Below are 22,701 nucleotides of genomic sequence, written 5' to 3' on the forward strand. Positions count from 1 at the left end.
TTCACCACTGCTTCCTAATTCAATATTGTGTAATAACAAGTATTATGGCCTGCACATAAAATGCAAGTACACAACTCACATTACACTTTAAATGGACAATATATTCCACATATTTATGTTTAATGAAGGAGCAATTACTGGGTTTTGATCATTTTGCAATAAATTAGGTTGGAAGACCATACGGAGGTTTTTTCCTTCACGGTAACTGGATGAAAATTAATAGGGCTGTGAGAAGGCACGCTTCACTTTGTGAAAAAGTGAGCCTGTTCTCGAGGCGATTAAGGTCTTCTTTGAACTCTCCTGTAGACACAGAAAACCACTCTCACATGTCAGAATAATGATGCTATATTGCTTCTGTCAACTGGTACATTACGTTTAATCGAGTACCTCACATTGAACTAATAGCAGCATTACTATGTAAAGGAAAGCTGAAATAAAAATATTAATTCAAGATCCAAAATTACCCCTGCCCCCTTTATGACCTGTTCTCCCATCTCCTGCACTTTTTGTGTGCAGTCCCTAACATTTTGACAGGAAAAATAAAATATTTACTGGAAGCGTGGTTTCTAAAAAAAGCGTAAGGTCTATTGTTCCTAAAAGTGAAATAGACTTAAGGATTAAACAAAAGATCAGTTCAAACAGCTGAAGAACTCCTGCAAGAAAAAAAAGCGTACAAGCGGAAGTATGTAAAAATATGAATACAGCAATAAAGAAAAGAAAAGAAGCATTGCTGCCTGCTTATATCAGCAAAATCTAGTAAAGAATATTGTAACACAGAAGGTATTTTATTGTGATCTTATAAAGCGAGCTAAGTGGCAGCCAAACTGGCCTCATATTAAATCTATGAATGAGCTAACAGTAACAAATTCCCTAATCATACTTGCCAAACAGACCGAATAATTTTCATGGATACCTTTTTTTTACTGCAACCATTTGTGAGACCAAGCAGACAACAAAAAAGATGTTTGAGGAGAGTCGAAGCTGTGTTTTCTTTTTTCTTTTTCATTTAAAGCGTGCTGCCACTGAGCGAGAGCTGGCTGTGTCAGAAGCACCCAGTAAAACAGAAACTGGCCACGGTGAGTGGTGTCTGTTTATGACTCATTTCTACCTGCAGTCAGGCGGCAGGGAGAAGTGCAAGGGGAAGAGGGAGAGACTGGCGCTAACAAGGGGAGAATTGTGTGGGGATACAAGACAGCGCCGTGTGGTTGTCAGGAAAACAAGGTAGCAGTGAAACCCATTAGAGATGGGCCATTCAGTAGCTGATATTGGCTGTTGTTGACCGGGTATGGTAGACACATGGGCACCTTTATGAGGCAGCTGCTGAAATGAAGGTGGACAAGGGATAGTTTTGATGCACAGTGAAGACATTCTAACCTTTAGGAAAAGGAAAATAATTGGAAAATGATGCGGTTGTTTTCATTAAAATTTAGACGGCAAGCAAGTGGTGGTTAATATGACTTTATTTGCCCTCAAACCGTTCTCGTCCCATAAAGAAGTCATACAGCAGAAATATTGGTGGTGTCTGGAGGAAAGCCCATGTTTTCACATTCAACAATATGTTCACATGGACCCCTCTTTATAAATGAAATGTTTCACTGTACAAACACCACAAGGAAATTATTGGAATTCTGAAAGTATTACAGGTCACAGTCATGTATCCTTCTCAGAAACCAGTGAAGGAAAGACAAAAAAAAACCTTGCTCATTTCCACACATAAGCAACAACACAGTAAAAGGGTAAAAATGTATGTAAAACTCATGTCCTATACTCCATGACAAAGAACCATATTGTCATGGAGTAATAAAATGAAGTACTACACTTTAAAAATCATGCACATTTCTTGGAAATAATGTATTTGCCATTAGGGAACATACACTCAAAAAAATCTGTTGTTGGATGAACACAATTTAATCATGGCACCCTTTTTGCACACAATTTAACCAAGTACAATAAACCCTTTTCGATCATTTAGCATTTGGTGGTTTAATGTAATCAGATTACGTTGGATCAACATACTATACTTACATTGATTTGAAGTGATTTATTTAAGTATGTAGAGTGAAATTTGTTTTAATTCATTCTACACAATTTAAAAAGTTTAGGAAAACAGAATTAAATCTTGTTGTTTCAACAACTACTTTGTTAATCAAGGCAATGATTTCACTCATTTCAACCAAATTATTTCAATTAGATTTGTTTACATTTGTTACACATTTAGAAACCCACTACTTTACAAAAAAAAGTCACAATCAGATTATGATAACATTATCTTTATTAACTGGATTTAGTGGACAATATAAAAGCTTACCATTTTTGTACACCTGCAAGCATTATGCCACTTCAAAAGGTAAAACGTTAGAATACTTATTTACATAGGTAATATGTTGGAACCAAAGCTTCCACAACTAAAAACAGATGCAAAATTTGCTCAATATATCGACTGCATTCTAAAAAATTAAACTAAAAGATAAAAATACATCTCCCACTTGGCAAGTTAAAACATGTGACAAAATAGAATTGTGTGAATTTGGAAAAATAAAATAAAATAATTAGAAATATTTTGGGGGCAATACAACAACAACAAAAAATTCCATAGTTGATGAAAATCTATATTTGTTTGGTGTATCTCATTGAAATAATTATTAGTTTGACCAATTTTTATATTTCTGTATTTATTTTTTTAATTTTGGTTGCAGTCCTCCACAGCTAGCAATATAGTTTTGCTGTGTTTTAAAACATGCTAGCAAGCAAAATGGACACAATAATACAGTGAACTTAACAGGTGGCAGTGGTCTTAAACTTTACAGGACCTTGATACATAAACACAACATAGTACTTCTGTCAGTACTTCTGATCCACTTTGAGCCATCTATATAAGGACAAACAAAAATCATCTGCAGTGCTGTATAAAAGGTGAATTGCCCAACAGAGAGAATCCAAAAACTTAAAAAAAAAAATTTTTTAAATGAAAGAAAATATAAACAACTCAAATATTAACATTATATATTGGAAATCACCATTGCACCAATGAACCATTCAAGACCTATCAGTCATTTTCAAGTGCTCTCACCCCATAAGCTTGTTTTTCAGAAACTGTACCTTTGAAGACAGCTTTTGTCCATCAAAATTTAAAAGTATCTTCTGGAGGACTTCAAAGGTGCATTTAAGTTCTGGTGGGTAGCTCAGGTTCAAACAGTATATGAGTCCAAACAACAGAGCACATGCTTGTGCAATGTTACCCAAATCAGTGTTAGCCTCCACACCCTCAATCAGGACACCAATGTCCTCTGGGTCATCTTCAGGTTCAGCACCCTCCTTCTGGATGACGTACACCCCCATCACAGTTTGCTCCATGCAGCTTTTTGCCTCGCTGTCCGTATCCTACATGAAAAAGTATAAGACAACAAAGTAAAATTTAAGAGATTGTTTAAACAACTGTTTCTATGCTGTTCATAAAATCCAAGTAGTCAAAGTAATAAACAGAAAATTACACCACTAAAGTAGTTGTTAGTAATTACTCCAATACATAAATTATAAAATACACCTCTCATGTCAAAAGAGGTGGCATAATTGACCTCTCACCGGCCCCTCCCCCGAAAGGGCCATTGTCCAATTACACATTATAGCAACCGTTACTGTGTCTGACAAACATTAACCTCAAGCAAGATGGAGAAGCGGTGTGCCCACCGATACGCTGAGAGATTGTGTCTGGAGGAGTTGTGTTCTTTCCATTCACAAAGTCAAAAACAACGTGAATGGATTAAACAGTGTGTATGGCCCCATTCCCAGGTAAATGTACCGAACATTATGAAGCATGTCTGCTCGCACATTCGGGTACCCATTGGTGCGCAAAGGAAACCATTTGTTTGTCGGACGTAGCAAGAGTAACTTAGGGGGACAGGACTCGAGAAAAGGCTAACTCAGCTGTTAAAATAAAACAGGTATAGAAGTGTTAGTACTAAACAGCTCAAAGTTCATAGACATTTCTATTTACAAATACTGATGGCCATAGCAATGAAAAAACAACAGGACTTGTTTTAATCCAAGTACAGATTCAAAAGCAATATTGTCTTGATGCATGTTAAATGCATTGTATGTTTGTGTATCAAGTTTAAGTATGCATAAATTTCTTTCCTTCCAATACCAAATTCCAGAAATTCTTTATTGCAATGCTTAATACTGTTTGGTATTCAAGACATCCTTTCCCCAATACCAGGTGTCTTGTTGCTAATCTCAAAATTTTAATTTTAATGATTTGCATTTGAGGCAACGTCACAATTTGTATGAGAATGTTACAGACAACATGCTGTCACAATGACTCACCAAGTCCTCCTTTATTAACTTCTATTAACGTCTTCGTTTAGGTGGATGCACAAAGACTTCAAGATGCATGCTCGTCTGGTATGGATGTTGTCATGCTGGAGAGGAGGAGGAGATAATATGAGCCAAAACCAGTCTGTTTTTCTTAAAGCTAGGGTAATCAGTTAACTTGCATAATTATTCTTTAGGTTAGAACCTGGCATGTACCACTTGTTAAGCCGAAACAAAATCGACAACTTCATCTCCAAATAAAAGTTATTTTTGCTGCCTATGACAAAGTCTACTCAATCCTAATACAAACCTTGGAGATGGCAAGCATGAGACCTCTTATTTTCTTTCCACGTGTCCCTCCTTTGGTCAGAAAGATTTCCATTAAGCATGGCGCGTATTGGTCAAGCTCGGCAAAGAAAGTAGATAGCAGAGGCTTTGTGGTGATTCGCAGAAACTCCTTCTCAATCTGCAATAGAGAACAAATACATTGATTAAAAACGCAACTGTATATTTCACTCACTTCACATCTAAGCTGACTAAAGCTGCTTTTAGAAGACCATGCAGACATCAGTGCTGTCTGTGTAGGACATGAATCAGTCTGTGTCAGATACTGAATTTGAAATTTCCACTAAAGTCACAAGTAAGAGGCAAGTGGAACCAAGATCTAGGCCATTTGCTTTTTGAAGTTTGCAAAGACTGCTAAATTGCACCAGTGGTAGTTCACTCTTTGCAACACAGTATGCTGTTCTAAACAGATTTTTCAGGTTTATTTTTAGTATATTATTTGCAATTGGTGTTTGTTCTGGGAAAGATATTGCAGACTGAGCAATAATCCATTTCTAATGGGGGCCTTTCTTAAAATTACTGGTCCCAGTAACAAAGGCGCTTGTCGACTCAGAAATCGAGGGAAAACCAACAACACACCCAGCAGAACGTCATGTTATTTACACGGGTGCACATAAGTGGTCCGCATGTGCGCATTCGCTGTCAAAATAAAAGACGCGCAACAGATAAGAAGTTGCAACGCACGTTTGCATCCATATAAAAGGCACTGTTTTTGTTCGCTAGAGTGGGATTTTCACGGCACATTCTGCACCACATCTGTGCGTTCATCATTTGTTTGAAGCCAGCTCACCTCCTGCAACCACTTTTGCGAGAATACGCGCTTCTTTTGTGGTTCGGACTCCTTCTGACATTTGTTTGGAGGTGGAGGAAAAACCAAAGTAATTGCTTAAAGGAGCTTCTTCGACATATTTAAGAGTTCTAAACAAATATGTCCTCCTCCAGAAAATCTTATGTATGCAAACACGCGTTGCAACTTCTTATCTTGTGCGCGTTTTTTATTTTGACAGCAAATACGCACCTGCGGACCACTTATGTGCAGCCCTGGTTATTTAGCTCGTCATGTTGCAGCCACAGAAATTCTTTTGTCCATGAAACCATAAAGCTGCACTTTCTTTTTGCCTTATAGTCTGATTTGTCATAACTTTTCCGTTTTGTGGTAAGCTTTTCTTTGGCTGTCATTTCTTCACCCTGACCTGTCTTATTTGGCTCAGCAGAACTAAAATATATATCCTGCTGCTTTTACACACGCACTCACATAACGCTCAGCGATTCTCTGCACGATCAACCTCTCACATGTTTAAGCTGCGGGAGATTTCACTTGTCATGTTTGCATAGTAAGCTAACGATTGATAAGACGATGTCAGAGGAATTGGTGCGCAAATTATCATCACTCACCAATCAGTACTGTCGCTCTCTATACACAGGTCGCGATTGCAAAGTGAAAGCAAAAAACAAGCGCGAATTCAAACGCGATTTCAATATGTCACATATTGACAGTGGCTCACCGATGCCAATGACATAATTACCCAGCTACATTTCCGAAAGAATGCAGAAGCATTGACATATATTTTTCCTTCCTATGACAGCCCGACGGGCAGGGCAGAGATAGATTTTGGTAGCCCAACTGGAAAAATCGCTAGCCCTGGGACGTCGGGCTAGCGATTTTGCGAGCCCTGTACAGTGTTTCAATAATTTGTACCTACTACTCTCCCTGATGGAACAACGCTTGCACTGCCACATACAAGTCACTGAAAGAAAAAAAGAAAAGCAGTTTTAAGGATAGTTTTATTGGCACCTTTTTTTCACTTTGATTAAATCATAAAACTATCATAAAAAATATATGATGGTAAAAGGCTTACCATGTATTAAAGAGGAGGCACAAACAATCAGAAAAAGGGGTCAGCTTTCTTTGTGGTGTTACTATGGTAAAGAAAACAGACAAAATTATTTTATAAAAATTCCACAGTGGATTTTTTTTTAAACTTTGTTGCAAATGTATAAAAAAAATACAAATACATATAAATACCTCTTGCAATATAAAATTCACAGATAAATATCCAATCTGTTGCCAAATGTAATAGCAGTGTTTCACACTATGCAATAAAGATGCTGGTAGTTGCGGTAAAGGTCCGACAGGCAATTTTCATAACTATCCGCCATTGCCTTTTCCTCTGACCTCGTGTTTATGCTCTTTTTCCCCATGCACTAGCGATCAAGTCAATTCGAAGGATGCAGCCCCTGAATTTGGACACAGCTAATATTTAGCAAATCGCGCATGCTAGTTTAACTTGCATTACTGTGAGAGGCCGAATGCTTAAAATAAAAACTTGTGTCAAGCCAGCCTCCAATTCGAGACTTGCAGTCAAGCCAGCCTCCAGTTTGTTTTACCTTCCCTGTGTATTCAAAGTATTACGGGAATGGATGTGGAAACCGGATTTCAAAATAAAAGCCAACTTCGAGTGAATTAACAGATATGTTAAGAACATAATAACATATAATTTAGGCTTTTTTTTTTTTTTTTTACAAACTCTAATGTTAGATCTATATGACACAGCCTTGTACCCTAATTGTGCCCTGTCACTATCAAGGCCATCTTATTTTGGATTTCAAAGTAAAAGCCCTGTGAATCTTCATTTTTGAACTACTCTTTCAATGACTTAATAATGCTCTTAAAAGCAAAAGTCGTATTTCCAAATACTATTTGAACTTTATATCAACACTTTCCAACCACAGTCTTTTTACAGTGATACCATATCAATATCAAGTCAGTCTGATTTTGCCTTTCATAGTAATGACCCTTTGAAATTGTCCATAATTGACTTAATCTTCTAACGATTCAAAATGCTCTAAAATGAAAAATTCTTGTTTCCACAGGGTAATTCCACCTTAGATCAACAGTATACAGCCCCACAGTGATACCATATCAATATCAAGTCATTCTGATTATGCCTTCCAAAATAAAAGACTTTTCAAATTGCCAAGATACGACCTACTCTTTTAAAGATTTCAAAATGCTCTAAAAGTGAAAATTGCTGTTTCCACAGGATAATTTCACTTTAGGTCAACAGTATACAACCTCACGATGTTACCATATCAATTTCAAGTCACTCTGATTATGCCTTCCAAAATATAAACGTATTATCAATTACAACCTAGTGGCAATTTCAGCTTCCTTTTACATCATCTTTATGATTCAATTCTGTCATAATCAATTGAGTCTGATTTTGCTTTTCAAAATGAAAACCCAATATGTGTTGAAACAGCAATTTTCATTTTTAAAACATTCTGAAATAATTGAAAGAGTATATCACATATGGACAAATTCGACGGGCCATTAATTTGAAAGGCGAAATCAGACCAACATGAAATTTACATGGTTTTACTGTCGGGTTGGATACTGTTGATCTGGAGTGGAATTACCCTGTGGAAACAGGAAATTTCCATTTTAGAGCATTTTGAAATCACTGAAAGTTAGGTCAATTATGGACAATTTAAAAAGTCTTTTATTTTGGAAGGCATAATCAGAATGACTTGATATTGATATGGTATCACTGTGGGGCTGTATACTGTTGATCTAAGGTGGAATTACCCTGTGGAAACAAGAATTTTTCATTTTAGAGCATTTTGAATCGTTAGAAGATTAAGTCAATTATGGACAATTTCAAAGGGCCATTACTATGAAAGGCAAAATCAGACTGACTTGATATTGATATGGTATCACTGTAAAAAGACTGTGGTTGGAAAGTGTTGATATAAAGTTCAAATAGTATTTGGAAATACGACTTTTGCTTTTAAGAGCATTATTAAGTCATTGAAAGAGTAGTTCAAAAATGAAGATTCACAGGGCTTTTACTTTGAAATCCAAAATAAGATGGCCTTGATAGTGACAGGGCACAATTAGGGTACAAGGCTGTGTCATATAGAGCTAACATTAGAGTTTGTAAAAAAAAAAAAAGCCTAAATTATATGTTATTATGTTCTTAACATATTTGTTAATTCACTCGAAGTTGGCTTTTATTTTGAAATCCGGTTTCCACATCCATTCCCGTAATACTTTGAATACACAGCGAACGTAAAACAAACTGGAGGCTGGCTTGACTGCAAGTCTCAAATTGGAGGCTGGCTTGACACCAGTAAATAAAAGGAGAGAGAAAGAACGAAAGAAAAAATGCAAATGATAATAAAAAAGTGAACAAAGACCATGTCTTGCAATAACCGTCATTTAAAACCAAAGTGAATGCTAACAGAGCTAGGTAGAAGTTCAATGAGACAACCATACTAGCTTTAGCTAACTTCATTTACTTTGAAAGTGAATTACAAATGTGTTAAATATTGAATTAAACATATCAATAACCGCTAAAAACACTATAAGACTAACTGCAAAAACGGGTAAAAAAAAAAAAAAAAAGAAAAACAATGAAGTGGAAATGCTAATAATAGTATAAATATACCCAGAGCGGATTATAAATCAGGTATTAGACGGTACCGATTGGCACCGTCTAATACCAGATTTTCACTGTATTTGCTCCACTCCCGCTGTCTAATGACAACTTACACATTTGGAATTAAAAACATTGTTAAACAATTAATGGACAGAACAACTTCGTTTGACTAAGATATTTTGAGTTATTTATTACTTACCTGTATTGTGGAAGATTCCGCAGAGGGAAATGGCAGTTCACTGAACACATAACTTCTCCGCGTTCCCGCCTCTTCACTTTTGGGAAGTTTGAGCATGCGCACTAGGCATCGGTTTTAGAGTTGTTGATTTAAAATAATTACATTTAATTGAACTGAAGAATGCAAATCTAGTTCATTAAACTTTTTGTTATTTTATGTTAAACCAACAACTGATAATGATTTAAAAACCTAAACTCAATATGTTCATGTTAAATAGACAAATGTCTATTGAATTAATCAAACAACTGCCTTAGTTGACTTTTTTGAGTGTAGTTGAGAACCATGACTTTACATTTGGGCATTCACCTGACTGACAGACTGAAGGACTGGCAGTATAGTGTACAAGAAGGGATGAGTAGACTATTTCCTAAGGAAGCTCAGAACTTTTAATCTGTGCAGCAAGATGTTGGAGATCTACTACCTGTCAGTAGTAGCAAGTGCCATCTACTTTCCTGTTGTTTGCTATTCATCATCATAAAGCATCAGTGCCTGAGATGCCAGCAGGATCAACAAAATGATTCACAAGGCAGGAACCATCGTTTGCCTGTATGTGGAGGTGTTTGTGTCAGTGAAGGACAACTGCTCTCCATCATGAACAATCCATCACAGCTGCTCCACTCCACACTTCTGAGGCAGCAGAACTTCTTCTCCCTCAGACTGATTCAACCCATAAAGAACGCTTCAGCAATTTATTCCTGCCATTCTTTATTAAACTGTATAATAAGGCTTCTTCCTGTGACAGGTAAACACACCTGTCAGGAATAAGATTTGTCTTAAATTCATACATATCACTCTAACGTTTTATTATTATTATTATTATTATTATTATTATTATAAGCTACTATTTTTATTCTTTATCTTGCTGCTGTAAAACAATACCAACAAAATTCAACAGTCTATCTATCTCTCCTCAAAATGGTATACTGGTAACATAAATTCATACTATGTACAGAATTTTACGCGAAATCATATTGGCCTTTGGAAACACTTCTAAACCCACTGCTAGATTTTTTTTCCCCTCAGTGAGGATATCGCTGATTGGTTAGTTTCTCAGCAAACAGCTGCGTCATTCTACTACTTCCCTTTCCCCCGGAGCAAACATGGCGGAGTACGACCTCACTACCAAAATTGCCCACTTTTTAGACCGACATCTCGTTTTTCCTCTGCTGGAATTCCTGTCTGTCAAAGAGGTACGAAGTAGATGAAAACTTTAACATTTCGGTACATTTTTTTTTGGTGTTTTAACAAGCAGATGTCGGTGTTTAAGCTGCTGTAAAAACCCATGTACTCCACGAGCCACATTGTTTGCCGCTTTGTAAAGAAACGACATTTAACCGGAAGTGTGAAATGTAGGAACGACATTCAAAGTAAAATAAATAAATAAAGTTAAAGTTACCGTTTGAACAAAGCCTGTAAACGTCGAGGAGTTTTTAAAAAGAGAAGATCAACGTTTAGCGTAAAGATTTATGTATATGGCTGAAGAAAAACGTATAACACAAGATTTTATGAGCTATAGTGTCACACTTAAGAATTCAATTTGTTCCATATTTGAAAGACCCGAGTCGGAAGTTGTGCATTTGACTGTGATTCACTTTACACTGGTAAAACCACGCTTTTTTTTTTTGAAGTTTTAAATGCAAGTTTTAAGTTTAGCTAAGTGTATGAGTCCACGTTTTCTAAACTCGAAGCAGCTGGTTTTACAGAGTTGTTTGGCGGTGGTACCAGACTTGTCCTTATTCGGTTCAGTGTTATTGCCGTGTGAATGTGCCGGGCGATGAAACATACTGTAGTCCTCTTTCTCTCCGGTAAAGCTAAACCCCAAAACCTGAAAAAGCGAACAACTGGAAAAAAAAATCATGCCCAGTGCTGAAATAGTCATTTAGTTTGGACGTTTTGGTTCACTTAATACAACGTTTGTGGCCAGCAGATTGATGCAGAAAGCTAATAAGACGAGCAAGTTTTTTCCCGGTCGTCTGAAACTATTTATCTACGGAAAATAGCATACTAGACGTTATTGGTTTAACTGTTGCCGCCTTTAGTTGAATCGGCTATAGCCAACAAAGAGAGTGCGCTGTTACAAATACAAAATAATTGTCAGCTTTTGTTAATGTATTGCCCGACGTTATGGAGGAGATGTGCTAAATTTATTCAGTACATTGTGCTTTATAATAATTTAAAAGAAAATCAGTCTTTGTAACTTTGAATCTCAGGGTTTGAATTAATGTACAAAACACTCTGTCCTCTGTTCTGTTTCCTATTATTTGACATGTTTTTTAGATCTACAATGAGCAGGAATTACTTCGTGGGAAATTGGACCTCCTCAGTGACACAAACATGGTGGACTTTGCTATGGATGTGTACAGAAGCCTGTTTGCTGAGAAGGAAATTCCCCATAGTAAGTGGTGGTGCTCAGTGGCTTATCCCGGTTTCTCCAGAGCTGAAACATACACTACTCTACACACTTATTCAAAATTGATTTATCAGTAAACTTGGTTTTACAGCCATTTTTAGTACTGGTGTATTGATTGCTAGTTTATAGTGTTGCTGCATCTAATGACTTTCTTTCTCTTTCCTGTGTCAGCGCTGAAGGAGAAGAGGACAGAGGTTGTGGCCCAGCTAAAGCAGCTGCAGTCAGAGACCGAACCCATCGTGAAGATGTTTGAAGACCCTGAGACAACAAGGCAGATGCAGTCAACCAGGTAGAATCTGTTATTTCCTACTCTAAACATATCATTCAGCTGTATTTAATTAGTGTCCCAAAACAGATTTTATGCCAAACATGAGGAGTTTGTAAAATTTACTGGCTCTTGGGTTAGTAAAACCGGCACAGCAGCATAGCTAATGGATTTTATGAAGTCCAAGGAGCTGCACATTGAACAAAAAATGTACTTAGCCTTCTCAGGAAGACATAAGTTAAAAAAAAAAAAAGGCAGATGGATAATGTTATGATTAACTTTATCGGGACTGTTTTGTGGTAATTTCAATTAAAACAGTCATATCCAGCTTTATCTGTTCATTTGTTTCTTGGCAAGAGTGTGTAGGGTTTATCAAGATCATTTTCTAGTTTAATGTCTTTCTGGTTTGTGCTTTGGCTGCACTTATTTATTTAAGCCACATACTTGTAGAAACTGTTGTGTGAGATTCAAAGCCTGATAGTGGCAACAGTGTATTAGCGCTTGTCTTTTTATTGTTCGTTTGCTGTCAGCACAAAGTGAGGAAGAAAGTTTCTGTCTTATGTTTTACATCAATCTTTTCTTGGTTTATAAAACAATAGGAAACTCACCGGGGGTTAGTTGTCTTTAATTAAAAATGACAGTTTTATCCCACGATTCTGGACTAAATTCTGCTTAATGCAGTTGCTTGTTTTTAACGTTATGCCTCGTTTATAGGATCACCTGGTGCTGGAAATAAAGGGTTAAATGGTTTAACAGAAGATTCACATCAAACAGTTTCCCCAAGTGTGTTAGATTAAAACTCTCATCCTATAGTTTGTATTGAAGTTACCACTTACCAGGCTTTTTTTTTTTTTCTTTTTTTTTTTTTTAAGACTTCTTCTGAAGCCGTAATCTAAACTCAGCTGTCATAGTAAATCATGTTTTACCATATCTATAAACAATCTGTCATTATTGGATACACTCTGTGGAATATAATCACCATTAGGATGACCAGTGATTTATGTTCTCATTTGTTTGGAGTTGTTAAAGCACTGAAAACCACTTTGGGGTTTTTGAGTAGACAAGCTACTGATTGCTTGGTGGGGGGTTTTGTGTGTGTGTGCTAACATCTCCTGATGGGTGCAAAGCGACAGATTGGATCTTTTACATCATCAGTTTGTTAAGCACTGTTAAACAGCCTAGGGTTTCAATGATTAAACACTGGAGTGCCATGAAGTTGTAATGTTGTCAGTTTTACTCTTGATACTGGAGAAATAAATAAGACATTTCCTGTTTAACTTTACTACATTAAATTTATCTCGAAAATTTTATCTCACCAATTTCTTTTCTAATTTACGTTAAGATTAAGACGGTTGTCTATGATGCATTTTCCATGTTCCCAATCCAGAAGAGAGATCTCTCTTTTGGAGCTTCTGTGTGAAGGGCAGGAGCAGCAGCACCGCCATCCAACAGACACACACAGCCTGCTCTTAGTGAGGATTGGGAAAGCTGTGGTTACACTTGAGTATAGTCACACTTGTTGCCACATATGCAACAAGTCTTTTGCATGTAAGACCACAAACATGAGCAATATGTGGAAAAATCTAGTAAGATCACATCACACGTAGTAGGAGAAATGGATCTGTCTATTCCCCCCACGTGGGTTGCATATAGAAACGACATACTTAAGTAAATGATACAAGCATGGGTTATTAGTGTATAAAAGCAACCATCAGTAAGCTGTGGATGTGCTTTTAAATGCAATCTGAGCTGCTGTTCAGATGTCTACTTGTCAACACAGACTGTTTTGTTAGTGTGAAGTAGCCCACTGGACAGGGAGTAGGAGGATGTCTGCCTGGTACATGGTAATTATATAACTCTAATCACCAGCAAATTGAAATTGTTACTTTGCCTCTGTCCTCAACTCAGGTGTACTGTGTTTTCTATTTTATTTATGCCGCACCAATTGACAGCAACAACAGTCTTTTCAAGAACCCTACAAGAAAACTGCTTGTCAGGAAATAAAGGTTAATAGAGGGTTAACTGGATCCCCACTAATGATATAACTGTCCTCAGCCTGATCAGCCCCAGCCACTGGCCAGTCGTCTTACCTGAGTAAATCTTTTCTGGCCTCAGGATATTTCTTATGTGGAACCTTATTAAGAAACTGTGTTTTGTGGCAAGAACTGCACATGCTAGTGGGTGTGTTAATTGATCGCAATATGTGTTACTAGCGTGGACAGCGGGCTGAAATTTCACAGTAGAGGGTGGATATAAAGGATCTTTAGCTTCAGAGCCTAAATCAACTTCATTTAACAAACATCACACTTGTGCCAGTAAATGCACACTCATTCATTCCCACTGTGAAAGCGAACTCAACCCAGGCACACACATAGTTTCTATGTGGTGTTCACATAAATAGATTTTAGGTCACAGGCAAAGTTGTAAAATGCATTCAGGAGAGAACAGTTAAGGGAAGCCAGTGCATTCCTTTATTTTGGCAAACCCATAGAGACACAGAGGCTGTGCTGAAAAATCAGTATTCACTTTATTCACCAGACATCATTTGTTTCACATGGCTAACATAGATTTATGTTGGCCAAACCAAATGTAATAAACAGCCTATCACACCATTTTAAAAGTGAAATGGTCTTCATTTATGTATGGTTCTTGATTTGGCCCAAAAGTGGAAAAATATACCTGAATGATGGTCTAAATGCCAGTTCCTTAGCCAAACGGCAACTCAAGTTAAATGGTCTCTAACTAAAGGAACTGTCTTGCTTTCTTCTTTTTGTTTCTGTCTTCCAGAGATGGACGAATGCTCTTTGACTATTTGGCAGAGAAACATAACGTAAGTTGGCCTGATTTGCTGACATCTCACTTCTTCGCTGCATTTCCCATGGCTCTTTTGTGAACTCATGGTTGTTTTAGGGGCAAAGCGGGAGGGACAGGCCGAGCAGGGAAATGCAAAATTACTTCCCAAAACCCTTAACTCATTTTCGGGGTTTGTATGGCTTGCACAAATTCTGTGGACATTTACATTCTGTGGTGAATTGTTAAGAATAAACGGAGTAGCTCGGGACTCGTGGATAGAGCCGCAAGAATGCCGGAGGTTCTATATTTACCGTGATGTTTGGCTTCTTACCCTCCCCTCCATCGGTCCCCTCCTACTCCGGTATCCCGCTGACCTGCATGCTGTCCTCAGTGCACCTCGACACAGCCCGAGCTCAGAGCCCCTCAGTATGCACTGGGAAAGGCTTGGGCGGCAAAAGGCGCTTGCTGCCTGTCACGGTTGTTCTGAATCTTCTTGAATGGCTTGACGTTAGCTCACGCTGCTCTGAAATACTGGACAGGAAGGACATTTAAATATAGGAAGACATGTAGGCTTGAAATGATAGCCCCATATATAATATATAGTTCATATAACCACATCTTGGAAGGCATTTTGTTTTGGTTTGTTTTGCTTTTTTTAATTTAAATAGTCCCTTCCTTTTCATTGGGGGGAAAAATGACTTAGCAGTGTGCCACCACAGCAGGGAATTATTCAGATGCAACAAATAAATATGGAATATTGTCATATTTGTGATTTAATTTATAGGTCATTTGTGTTTCTCTGGAGTTTTTGTTATGACTGTTGTTAAACTTTTGTGTTTATTTTACTTTTAACAAAACAAAATCAGAATTTTATCCATAATGTGTTAATATATATATATATATATTGTATTTCAGCTGATTACATTCTGATGATACCAGCTCATGTTATTTACTTTTTATTTAATGCAATGATGGTTTAAAACTTGACATTGCTATTTTGTTCCTGATCGTAAGCTCACATCATGATTCTAATAGCATGAAATGCGGCCATTTTTTTAAAACCTGAGATACATGGAAGTTGTCTTTGAGCACATTCCTGTGACACACTGCTTGTGGCAGTAGTGAAACTGGGGCCTCGCCTACGGTCTCTCCTAACTTGTTTCATTTTAACCCAAGCCACAATGTTTTCTCAGTTGAACCAAACAACTAGAGAAAGTAAAAGAGAACAAGTGGTGAAAATGCTAACGAGTGAGTGAAACAGGACACCATCACCACATCACCTGTTTACTTATATGATCAAAAGCTTTATAAACATAATTTACAACTGTATAATGCCTGTACAAATAATGTTCTGTAAAGAATTATCATATAATTTTGATAATCGGTCAACATTTCAATGATTTCATCTTTTTTTTTACTGTAGAAAAGGTCTCAATACATACCAATGTCCCCTTTAGAAATGGTATTTATAAAGTTTTAGTCTTACCATTTCACGTTGTCAGCAATTCACGTTGTCTCTGTAACATTTGTGTTTATGCTGTATTTCTCTTGCAGTTTCGTCAGGAGTATTTAGACACCCTGTACAGGTATGCCAAGTTCCAGTACGAGTGTGGAAACTACTCTGGTGCTGCAGAGTACCTCTACTTCTTCCGTGTCTTGGTAAGCTTTCAGCTTTGGTCGCACACATTCAACACATTTACAATCTATTGAACATGAATGGTGGCATTTGCTGATAACCGGTACCCCTTCACTTAACAGAGTGCCAGTACTATTTTTCTATCCTCATTTATATACTAGCTCAAGGCGTTCGTCTGATATATTAAAATTGAACGTCACATTAGGTTTGCCAGATAGCTTTAATTCCTCCATATGCCAGTGCTTGCATAGCAGAGGAAAAGAACACTTAGAAGTAATTGAATGTGAAAAGCTTACGTCATTGCCTGTTCAATTCCCTGCACGTCTTCTGTATTAGGAGGAGACTGCTGCTCTAGGACTTGAGTAGGATCTTTTACTGGGCCAAGTGATCAGTGGCGGACTGCATAATCTGTCTGTAGTCTTCTCACGGGGCGGGACTCAGTAGACAGCTTATTGATTTGAGTGCTGTGGCCAGAGAGTCGCTAGTCACGACTTCTGAGCTTATGTACTTAGTTATGCAAGGCATCTCCCAGTTACCATTAAGAGGGTTTCATGCAATTTGCAAGGTGTTTCTAAGAGGGTGTGTGATTATCATGGGGGATGAAAATTAACTGTACGTAATTAATAGCTGTCTTCATCATACAGCTATCTTTCTATTTTGAATTTGGAGTGATGAGCTGGAGGACAAAGCCAAAGTTTTATTAAGTAGTTTTCAAGATGTTTCAAAGTCCAGTGATTGTCTCGCAGAGAAAGATAATTACTGTTCACCGAGACCACTGCCAGTATTCAGTTTATGTACATGCACGCTCTCTATGTTCTCTATAATGGAGCCTGACTGACATATTTGTGAGGCTGATGTACTGGCTGATATTAGCTGTTTTTCCAATGTAGTGGTATCAGTATTTAAAACCGCTAATAAATGAAAATTAAAAAGGTAAAAAAGAGACGAGAAACACCCTTCAACCATATTATGAATTTTGATGATGCTTATTTTGTCCAGCGAAAGGAATTTTGCATCTTCCCTGTTGGCAACACAACACACGTTTGGAACGCCAGAAACACAAACAGTTGATCTTAGCTGAGTTGGGCAGAGCATAAATGAGTAATCCACTGGATGTTCTGACAATTAAAATAAAAAGGCGGGGGGTAAACGGCAATGTCATGTTATCTTATTAAGGAATTATAACTACACCCAATAAATGCCTGGGAAATCTGATTATGTTTAATTTGTCTGAAAGAAAAAATATCCATAAACATTTTTTTTAAATGCCCAGGAGGATATATTAGTATCACTCTTGTTTCTTTAAAAAAAAAAAAAAAAAGGAAAAAAAAGAAAGCAACCTCATATCGGGTGGCCTCTACTTTACAAACACAAAGACATATTGTGTATAGAATCAGAAAATGAGAGTGGACTCACCTGGATGCATTAAAAAAATCACAATTGCCAAGTTTTGGTAAGTGCAATGATCAGTGATCGTGGTGTTTTTGTGACACGTAGGGGACTCTCCAAGCTTGTACAATTTGTTGACTAAAGTCATTTGGAATAAATCAAAATGCCCTGCAGAAATTAAACTCTATTGTTACTCCTTGTGTGTGATCTTAGATCAAGTGTTTGTGAGTTAAACTTGGAGCTGAATGTCCTATAATGAGCGATGGAAGCAGCCTGCATAGTTGGTGGTTTCACAGTGTCACTCACTTGTCCTCTAGCTTTGTTGTTCTTTTGTTTCAGCATTTAGCTGTGTGGTAAAGCAAGGACTTGTGCTAAAGCAGGCCAGGCAGAATAATATCAACATTTTGTCTGTTTATTAGAGTGAAAAATATTAAGACCATTTTTGGTTGTTTCTGTCCTCATTAGCATTTGATACGGCACTGCATCCTGTCTTTTGGATGTCAGTGACTCTGCCTAGTCATTAGGGCTGCCACAAGCGATTATTTTGATGGTCGATAGGTTGGGCCATGAAGCATACACCCGACCCATCCCCAATCTGGGGAAATGAAGGCCGCATTTGTCGGAGTCTTGGAATTTGGACAGTCTTCGTTGTGTCGCTGTAATGTAATTGGCCTACAAATGCAGGCACAGGAAGATGCGCTTCCTGAATTTGGACACAGCTACGATACCGGACACGGCTTCTTCTTCGGGGTTTAACGGCAGCTGGCATCCTTGTGCATGCAGTGCTGCCGTCTTCTGTTTCAGTCCGTTATTACACTCTTAAATCCTACTACTTATTCCTGCGTCTTTTGGGATCTTGGCTTCAAAGCTTCAAATGACGCGTCGACTATTACATTCGTCGACGTAATCGTGACTAGTCGACTAATCGTGGCAGTCCTACTAGTCATGCACATCTCTGTTCCCCTCCTGAAAATCTTGGCAACGATTCTTCCCTACAAACAACTCTTTTAGCCCAAAGCAGTTGGGTATTTTACTGATGTGCTCAGATCTGTTAAGGGAAGAGACAAATCAATAGCGTGTAAGAAAAGTCTTCAAAAGCTTGCAAGGCGTATGACCCACTATCCCAACAACAGTTGTTTATGGCGTTGCAACTCAGTCTAAATAAACCAAAATTGCTCTAATTGAGGTATGCTGTTCAAAGTCCAGCAGAGTCCCTTTTTTTTTAACCCTCAAATTGTTAGTTTCCTCATTTCCAGCCTCTGTAACTGGATATCTGTTGCTTACTCTTGACAATGCGAGAGGCTTTTTAGAAAGGGGAATAGGTAAAAATGGGTTTCATTAGTGAGACTCTGTGCACTACTCCCTCTCCTCCTCCTGTCTTTTTTTTGTGTTTTTGTGGACCTCCCATCCTCACAGGCCCCTTGTCTGCCCCCCCCCCCCCCCTTCCGTATGGGAGAGGTGAGGTTCCATAAAGTCATTTAACGTGGGAAACCCAGTCAATTAAACGAAAGAAGCCAGCCTTGCAAAATCCATGCCTCAGGTCTTGTTACAGTGTGGCCTAGCCCGAAAAGAGCAACTTATTCATATCATCACTTAATGCAGGGATTGAATGTTAAGAATAAAGATTGAGTATCCCGACGGATCCCCAGCACAGTAAATTTATTGTTGCTGGTCAGTCAGCGAAAATGTGCCCATTTCACAAACCAATGGAAACTTAAGGTAACTGCTGGAAAAACCCAGGTATTGAAACTTTTCTAGCGTGGCGACTAGTGAAAAGCCAGACTGTGTGTGTGTGTGTAGAAAGCTGCCATAATGACCTGGAGGTCAGCCAAACGTAGCAGGCAGGGACTTCCAAGAGAGAAAAAATAGCAAACAAAACAAAACACTAGAACAGATGAAACGCTGACCTTTATATCGGCAGCATAGCCAGTTTCTTCTCAGAGCTACAATGCTGATCTTTCTTGTGACTTCTGCAAACCCCCCTTCAAAAGAATCATTCATTATAGACCAGAGACGTGCTCTGTGATCAAAGAGCGCTGCTCCGACTGGTTGGATGCACACAGCATCTTACTGTTTTCTCCTTTGGGGGAATACCACAAGAGATTTTCCAAATATTTTCCCTTTACCTGCCATCATCTCATATTATAACAGCTTGATGAAATGTTATCAGACTGTAGCTGTTTTTTGCTAAGCAAGAAATCCCTTTATAGCCAAATAATCACCAATTTCAGTTTCAGCGGAAACCTGTTCTCTTATTTTTCCTTTTTGTTTGAAGCGTTTCCTGCGTGTGTGCATCTGTCGTGTCTCACAGTCTACTACAGCAGCTGTCCGATGTTGTACAGGGGCGTTTGGTTAGCATCTAGGTTTCTCTGGACGCTCCACAGACACCCACCCCGACTTCCTGCTTGACTCATGTCAATGCGTCTGGTGTTTGGTGTTATCGTGGACTACTGTGGCGCACAGTTTCCCATGAGCCCTAGGGTGTAGTCCAGTGGTCCACTACAGAGTGATTGCATCGCAGAGGTTCAGAGGCATTCTCAACCTGCGTTTCATTACAGGATTCTTTTCTTTCTTTCTTTTTTTTTGTTTGTTTGTTTTAGCTGGGTTCTGGGAATCAGAAACTGTAGCCTGCAACACGTTTGGGAGTAATTATCCTCTCAAAGATGTGTCTTGTTAGCCTTGGTTCATATTTCAGCCTAATTACCTTGTGATTAAGACAGAGTTGTCCAGATTTATTGAAGGTGATGGGTGGCACTTTTCATTTCTTGTTTAAAGAGCAGCAATATTTGCAAGAAATAATAACAACTCCAATTTTCTTGGATATTTTGAAGTTGGATCATTTAAATATTAATGAAGACTTTATTTTATCACTCCTGTGCCGCTCTGTTGCACAGACTTGGGCAGTGCGATCTTGATTCAGCAACATCCTAACTACACAGCCATGCTAGCAAATAAAAAGTCATGACCTATGTGCCACATTCATTTAGAACAGTCTCCGATTTGTGCCCTGATTTTATCAATCTATGAGATATAATCTTTGGATTAGTTCTGATAGCAAACAAGTCAAAAGTATCCCCTTGCAATAAATACAATTCGAATTTTAAACAATGGTTTCATCTTGCTGAAGCGTTTTTAAACCTGAGGACCTTATTGGCATTACCCAGTCAAATGAACTCTCCAACCAAATGCTATAATTCTGTAGGACTGTTCAGGAAATTTCAGTGACACATTCTTCAAATATGTCCTTAATGTGGCAATTTACCCAAAAGTGCTTTGAATGTGGTTCTATTAAAGTCTTTCATAATTCATTTCTCTTGTCTGTCAAGCTCCATTCCCCTGCCATGACATAATTTAATTGGTTTGAAGGATATAAATGAGAAAAGTTACTGTATCATACAACACTGCTACTGAAGCCAAGCAAATGGTGACAAGCCCTGGCTTGCTGCGTATGGATGCAGATGTTGCCGCTTGGTCTGCCAGCCTGTATGAGAACAACCTTAATTAGTATTTGGTCTGTCAAGTAATGTGGAAAAACACTTGTTTTGCAGGTGGGACTGTGTCATCAGTTTAACAAATGTATCATGTTGTCCGTTTCAAGGTCCCATCTACAGACAGGAATGCCCTGAACTCGCTGTGGGGCAAACTGGCCTCTGAGATCCTGATGCAGAACTGGGAGGCAGCCATGGAGGATCTCACCCGCCTGAGAGAGACTATCGATAACAACGTAAATGCCCCACTTCTCAGAATTTGATACCACATTTAGATTCCCTTACATAGACTCCCGTATTGACATTTCACTTGCAGTACAGCTCTGCTGTGGCGTTTTATTTCTTGCCACACACACTCATCTGACTGCTTAAGAACTTGGATTTGTGTTAAGTCATTATCGGTGTTTCTTTGGAAGCCGAGGTGATTTCTTTGTTTTGAAGATGAGAAGAGCATTAATAGAACTGTCTTGAAACATATTTGTGACATAAAATGACTTTCTTTTTTTTCTCTTTGCCTTTTGGTGGTCTCTTTTGGACCTTCTTTCGTGTCTGACTTCATGCTCGACTGGGTTTCTGCCTTGGCCTTGGCTGTGTCCAGACCGTCAGCTCCCCTCTCCAGTCTCTTCAGCAAAGGACGTGGCTCATTCACTGGTCTTTGTTTGTCTTCTTCAACCACCCCAAGGGCAGGGACAATATCATTGAGCTCTTTCTGTATCAGCCACAGTAAGTACCATTTTTATTATATTTTTTTTCAGTCTTTTGACTTCAATCATTCTTTTAGAGAGGAATTTGAAAACTGTTGAAACAATCCCAGGAAGTAGTTGAAAAGATCAGATACATTTCCCCTGAACAATGTCTAAAAGAAGAAAGGCACAGTTTTGCAGTGTGGTTGAGACTCGGCCCTGTTGGCTGTTTAAACTACACTCAGAATGGCATTTTGTGGTTTAGCATTACAAATGCAAATGAAAATGAGATAATGTCTCGAAATTGTTTTTGTTTTTTTTTTTGCATTTTGAGAATGGCCGTGACTAAAAAAAAATGATATGCTGTGGTTACAGTGTTATATTTTGACCCTCTAACGTGTTATCTGACTTGTATATATCAAAATGCTTCATAAAACATTTTACACGCTGAACTTGATTTAGAGGGAAACTGTTTTCTGTCATGACACGTTTTTTTTGGTGGTGGGCTTCCTCATGAAACACTGCTGGTTTTTTCAAAGTGGTTTCTGAAGTGTGTTTTCGTGTGGTCTGTTTACTCTCCAAGTCGAGAACCAGGCCATATGTATCGCAGATCGGAAACTTTATACACTGTGTTAAAATTTGCACACCACCTATTTTGATGTCTTAGCTCCCTCCCCTGTTCTGATTGCAGGCTTGTATAA

The 22,701-nt window shown here is 38.2% G+C and overlaps 1 protein-coding gene and 1 long non-coding RNA gene across 3 annotated transcripts in view; one reads left to right on the forward strand and one right to left on the reverse strand.

Moving 5' to 3' along the window:
* Window positions 1–1,461: 1,461 nt before the first annotated feature.
* LOC147318573 (uncharacterized) lies at window positions 1,462–9,564 on the reverse strand. Its single transcript, XR_015131466.1, has 6 exons — window positions 9,298–9,564; window positions 6,516–6,576; window positions 6,356–6,404; window positions 4,622–4,777; window positions 4,324–4,418; window positions 1,462–3,381 (listed from the first exon to the last, which is right to left on the reverse strand). It is a non-coding gene; the product is annotated as an uncharacterized LOC147318573 (long non-coding RNA).
* Window positions 9,565–10,368: 804 nt separating this feature from the next.
* The window catches only part of eif3ea (eukaryotic translation initiation factor 3, subunit E, a), a 28,270-nt gene continuing 15,937 nt past the window's right edge, over window positions 10,369–22,701 (forward strand). Inside the window, exons 1-7 of one of the 2 annotated variants that reach the window (XM_086310591.1) lie at window positions 10,369–10,526; window positions 11,614–11,731; window positions 11,918–12,035; window positions 14,799–14,841; window positions 16,359–16,463; window positions 21,428–21,553; window positions 21,916–22,040. In XM_086310591.1, the coding sequence (XP_086166717.1) occupies window positions 10,437–10,526; window positions 11,614–11,731; window positions 11,918–12,035; window positions 14,799–14,841; window positions 16,359–16,463; window positions 21,428–21,553; window positions 21,916–22,040 (725 nt within the window). In that variant the 5' untranslated portion in view covers window positions 10,369–10,436. Of the gene's footprint in view, window positions 10,527–10,790; window positions 10,938–11,613; window positions 11,732–11,917; window positions 12,036–14,798; window positions 14,842–16,358; window positions 16,464–21,427; window positions 21,554–21,915; window positions 22,041–22,701 lie in introns of those variants that run through there. The other variant, XM_086310590.1, reaches the window with a different exon arrangement.

This window comes from Aulonocara sp. 'chitande type north' Nkhata Bay, linkage group LG11 (genome assembly GCF_057382095.1).
Source record: "Aulonocara sp. 'chitande type north' Nkhata Bay isolate Kocher_YH1m ecotype deep benthic linkage group LG11, A_spYH_male_GT1.1, whole genome shotgun sequence".
Lineage (NCBI taxonomy): Eukaryota > Metazoa > Chordata > Actinopteri > Cichliformes > Cichlidae > Aulonocara > Aulonocara sp. 'chitande type north' Nkhata Bay.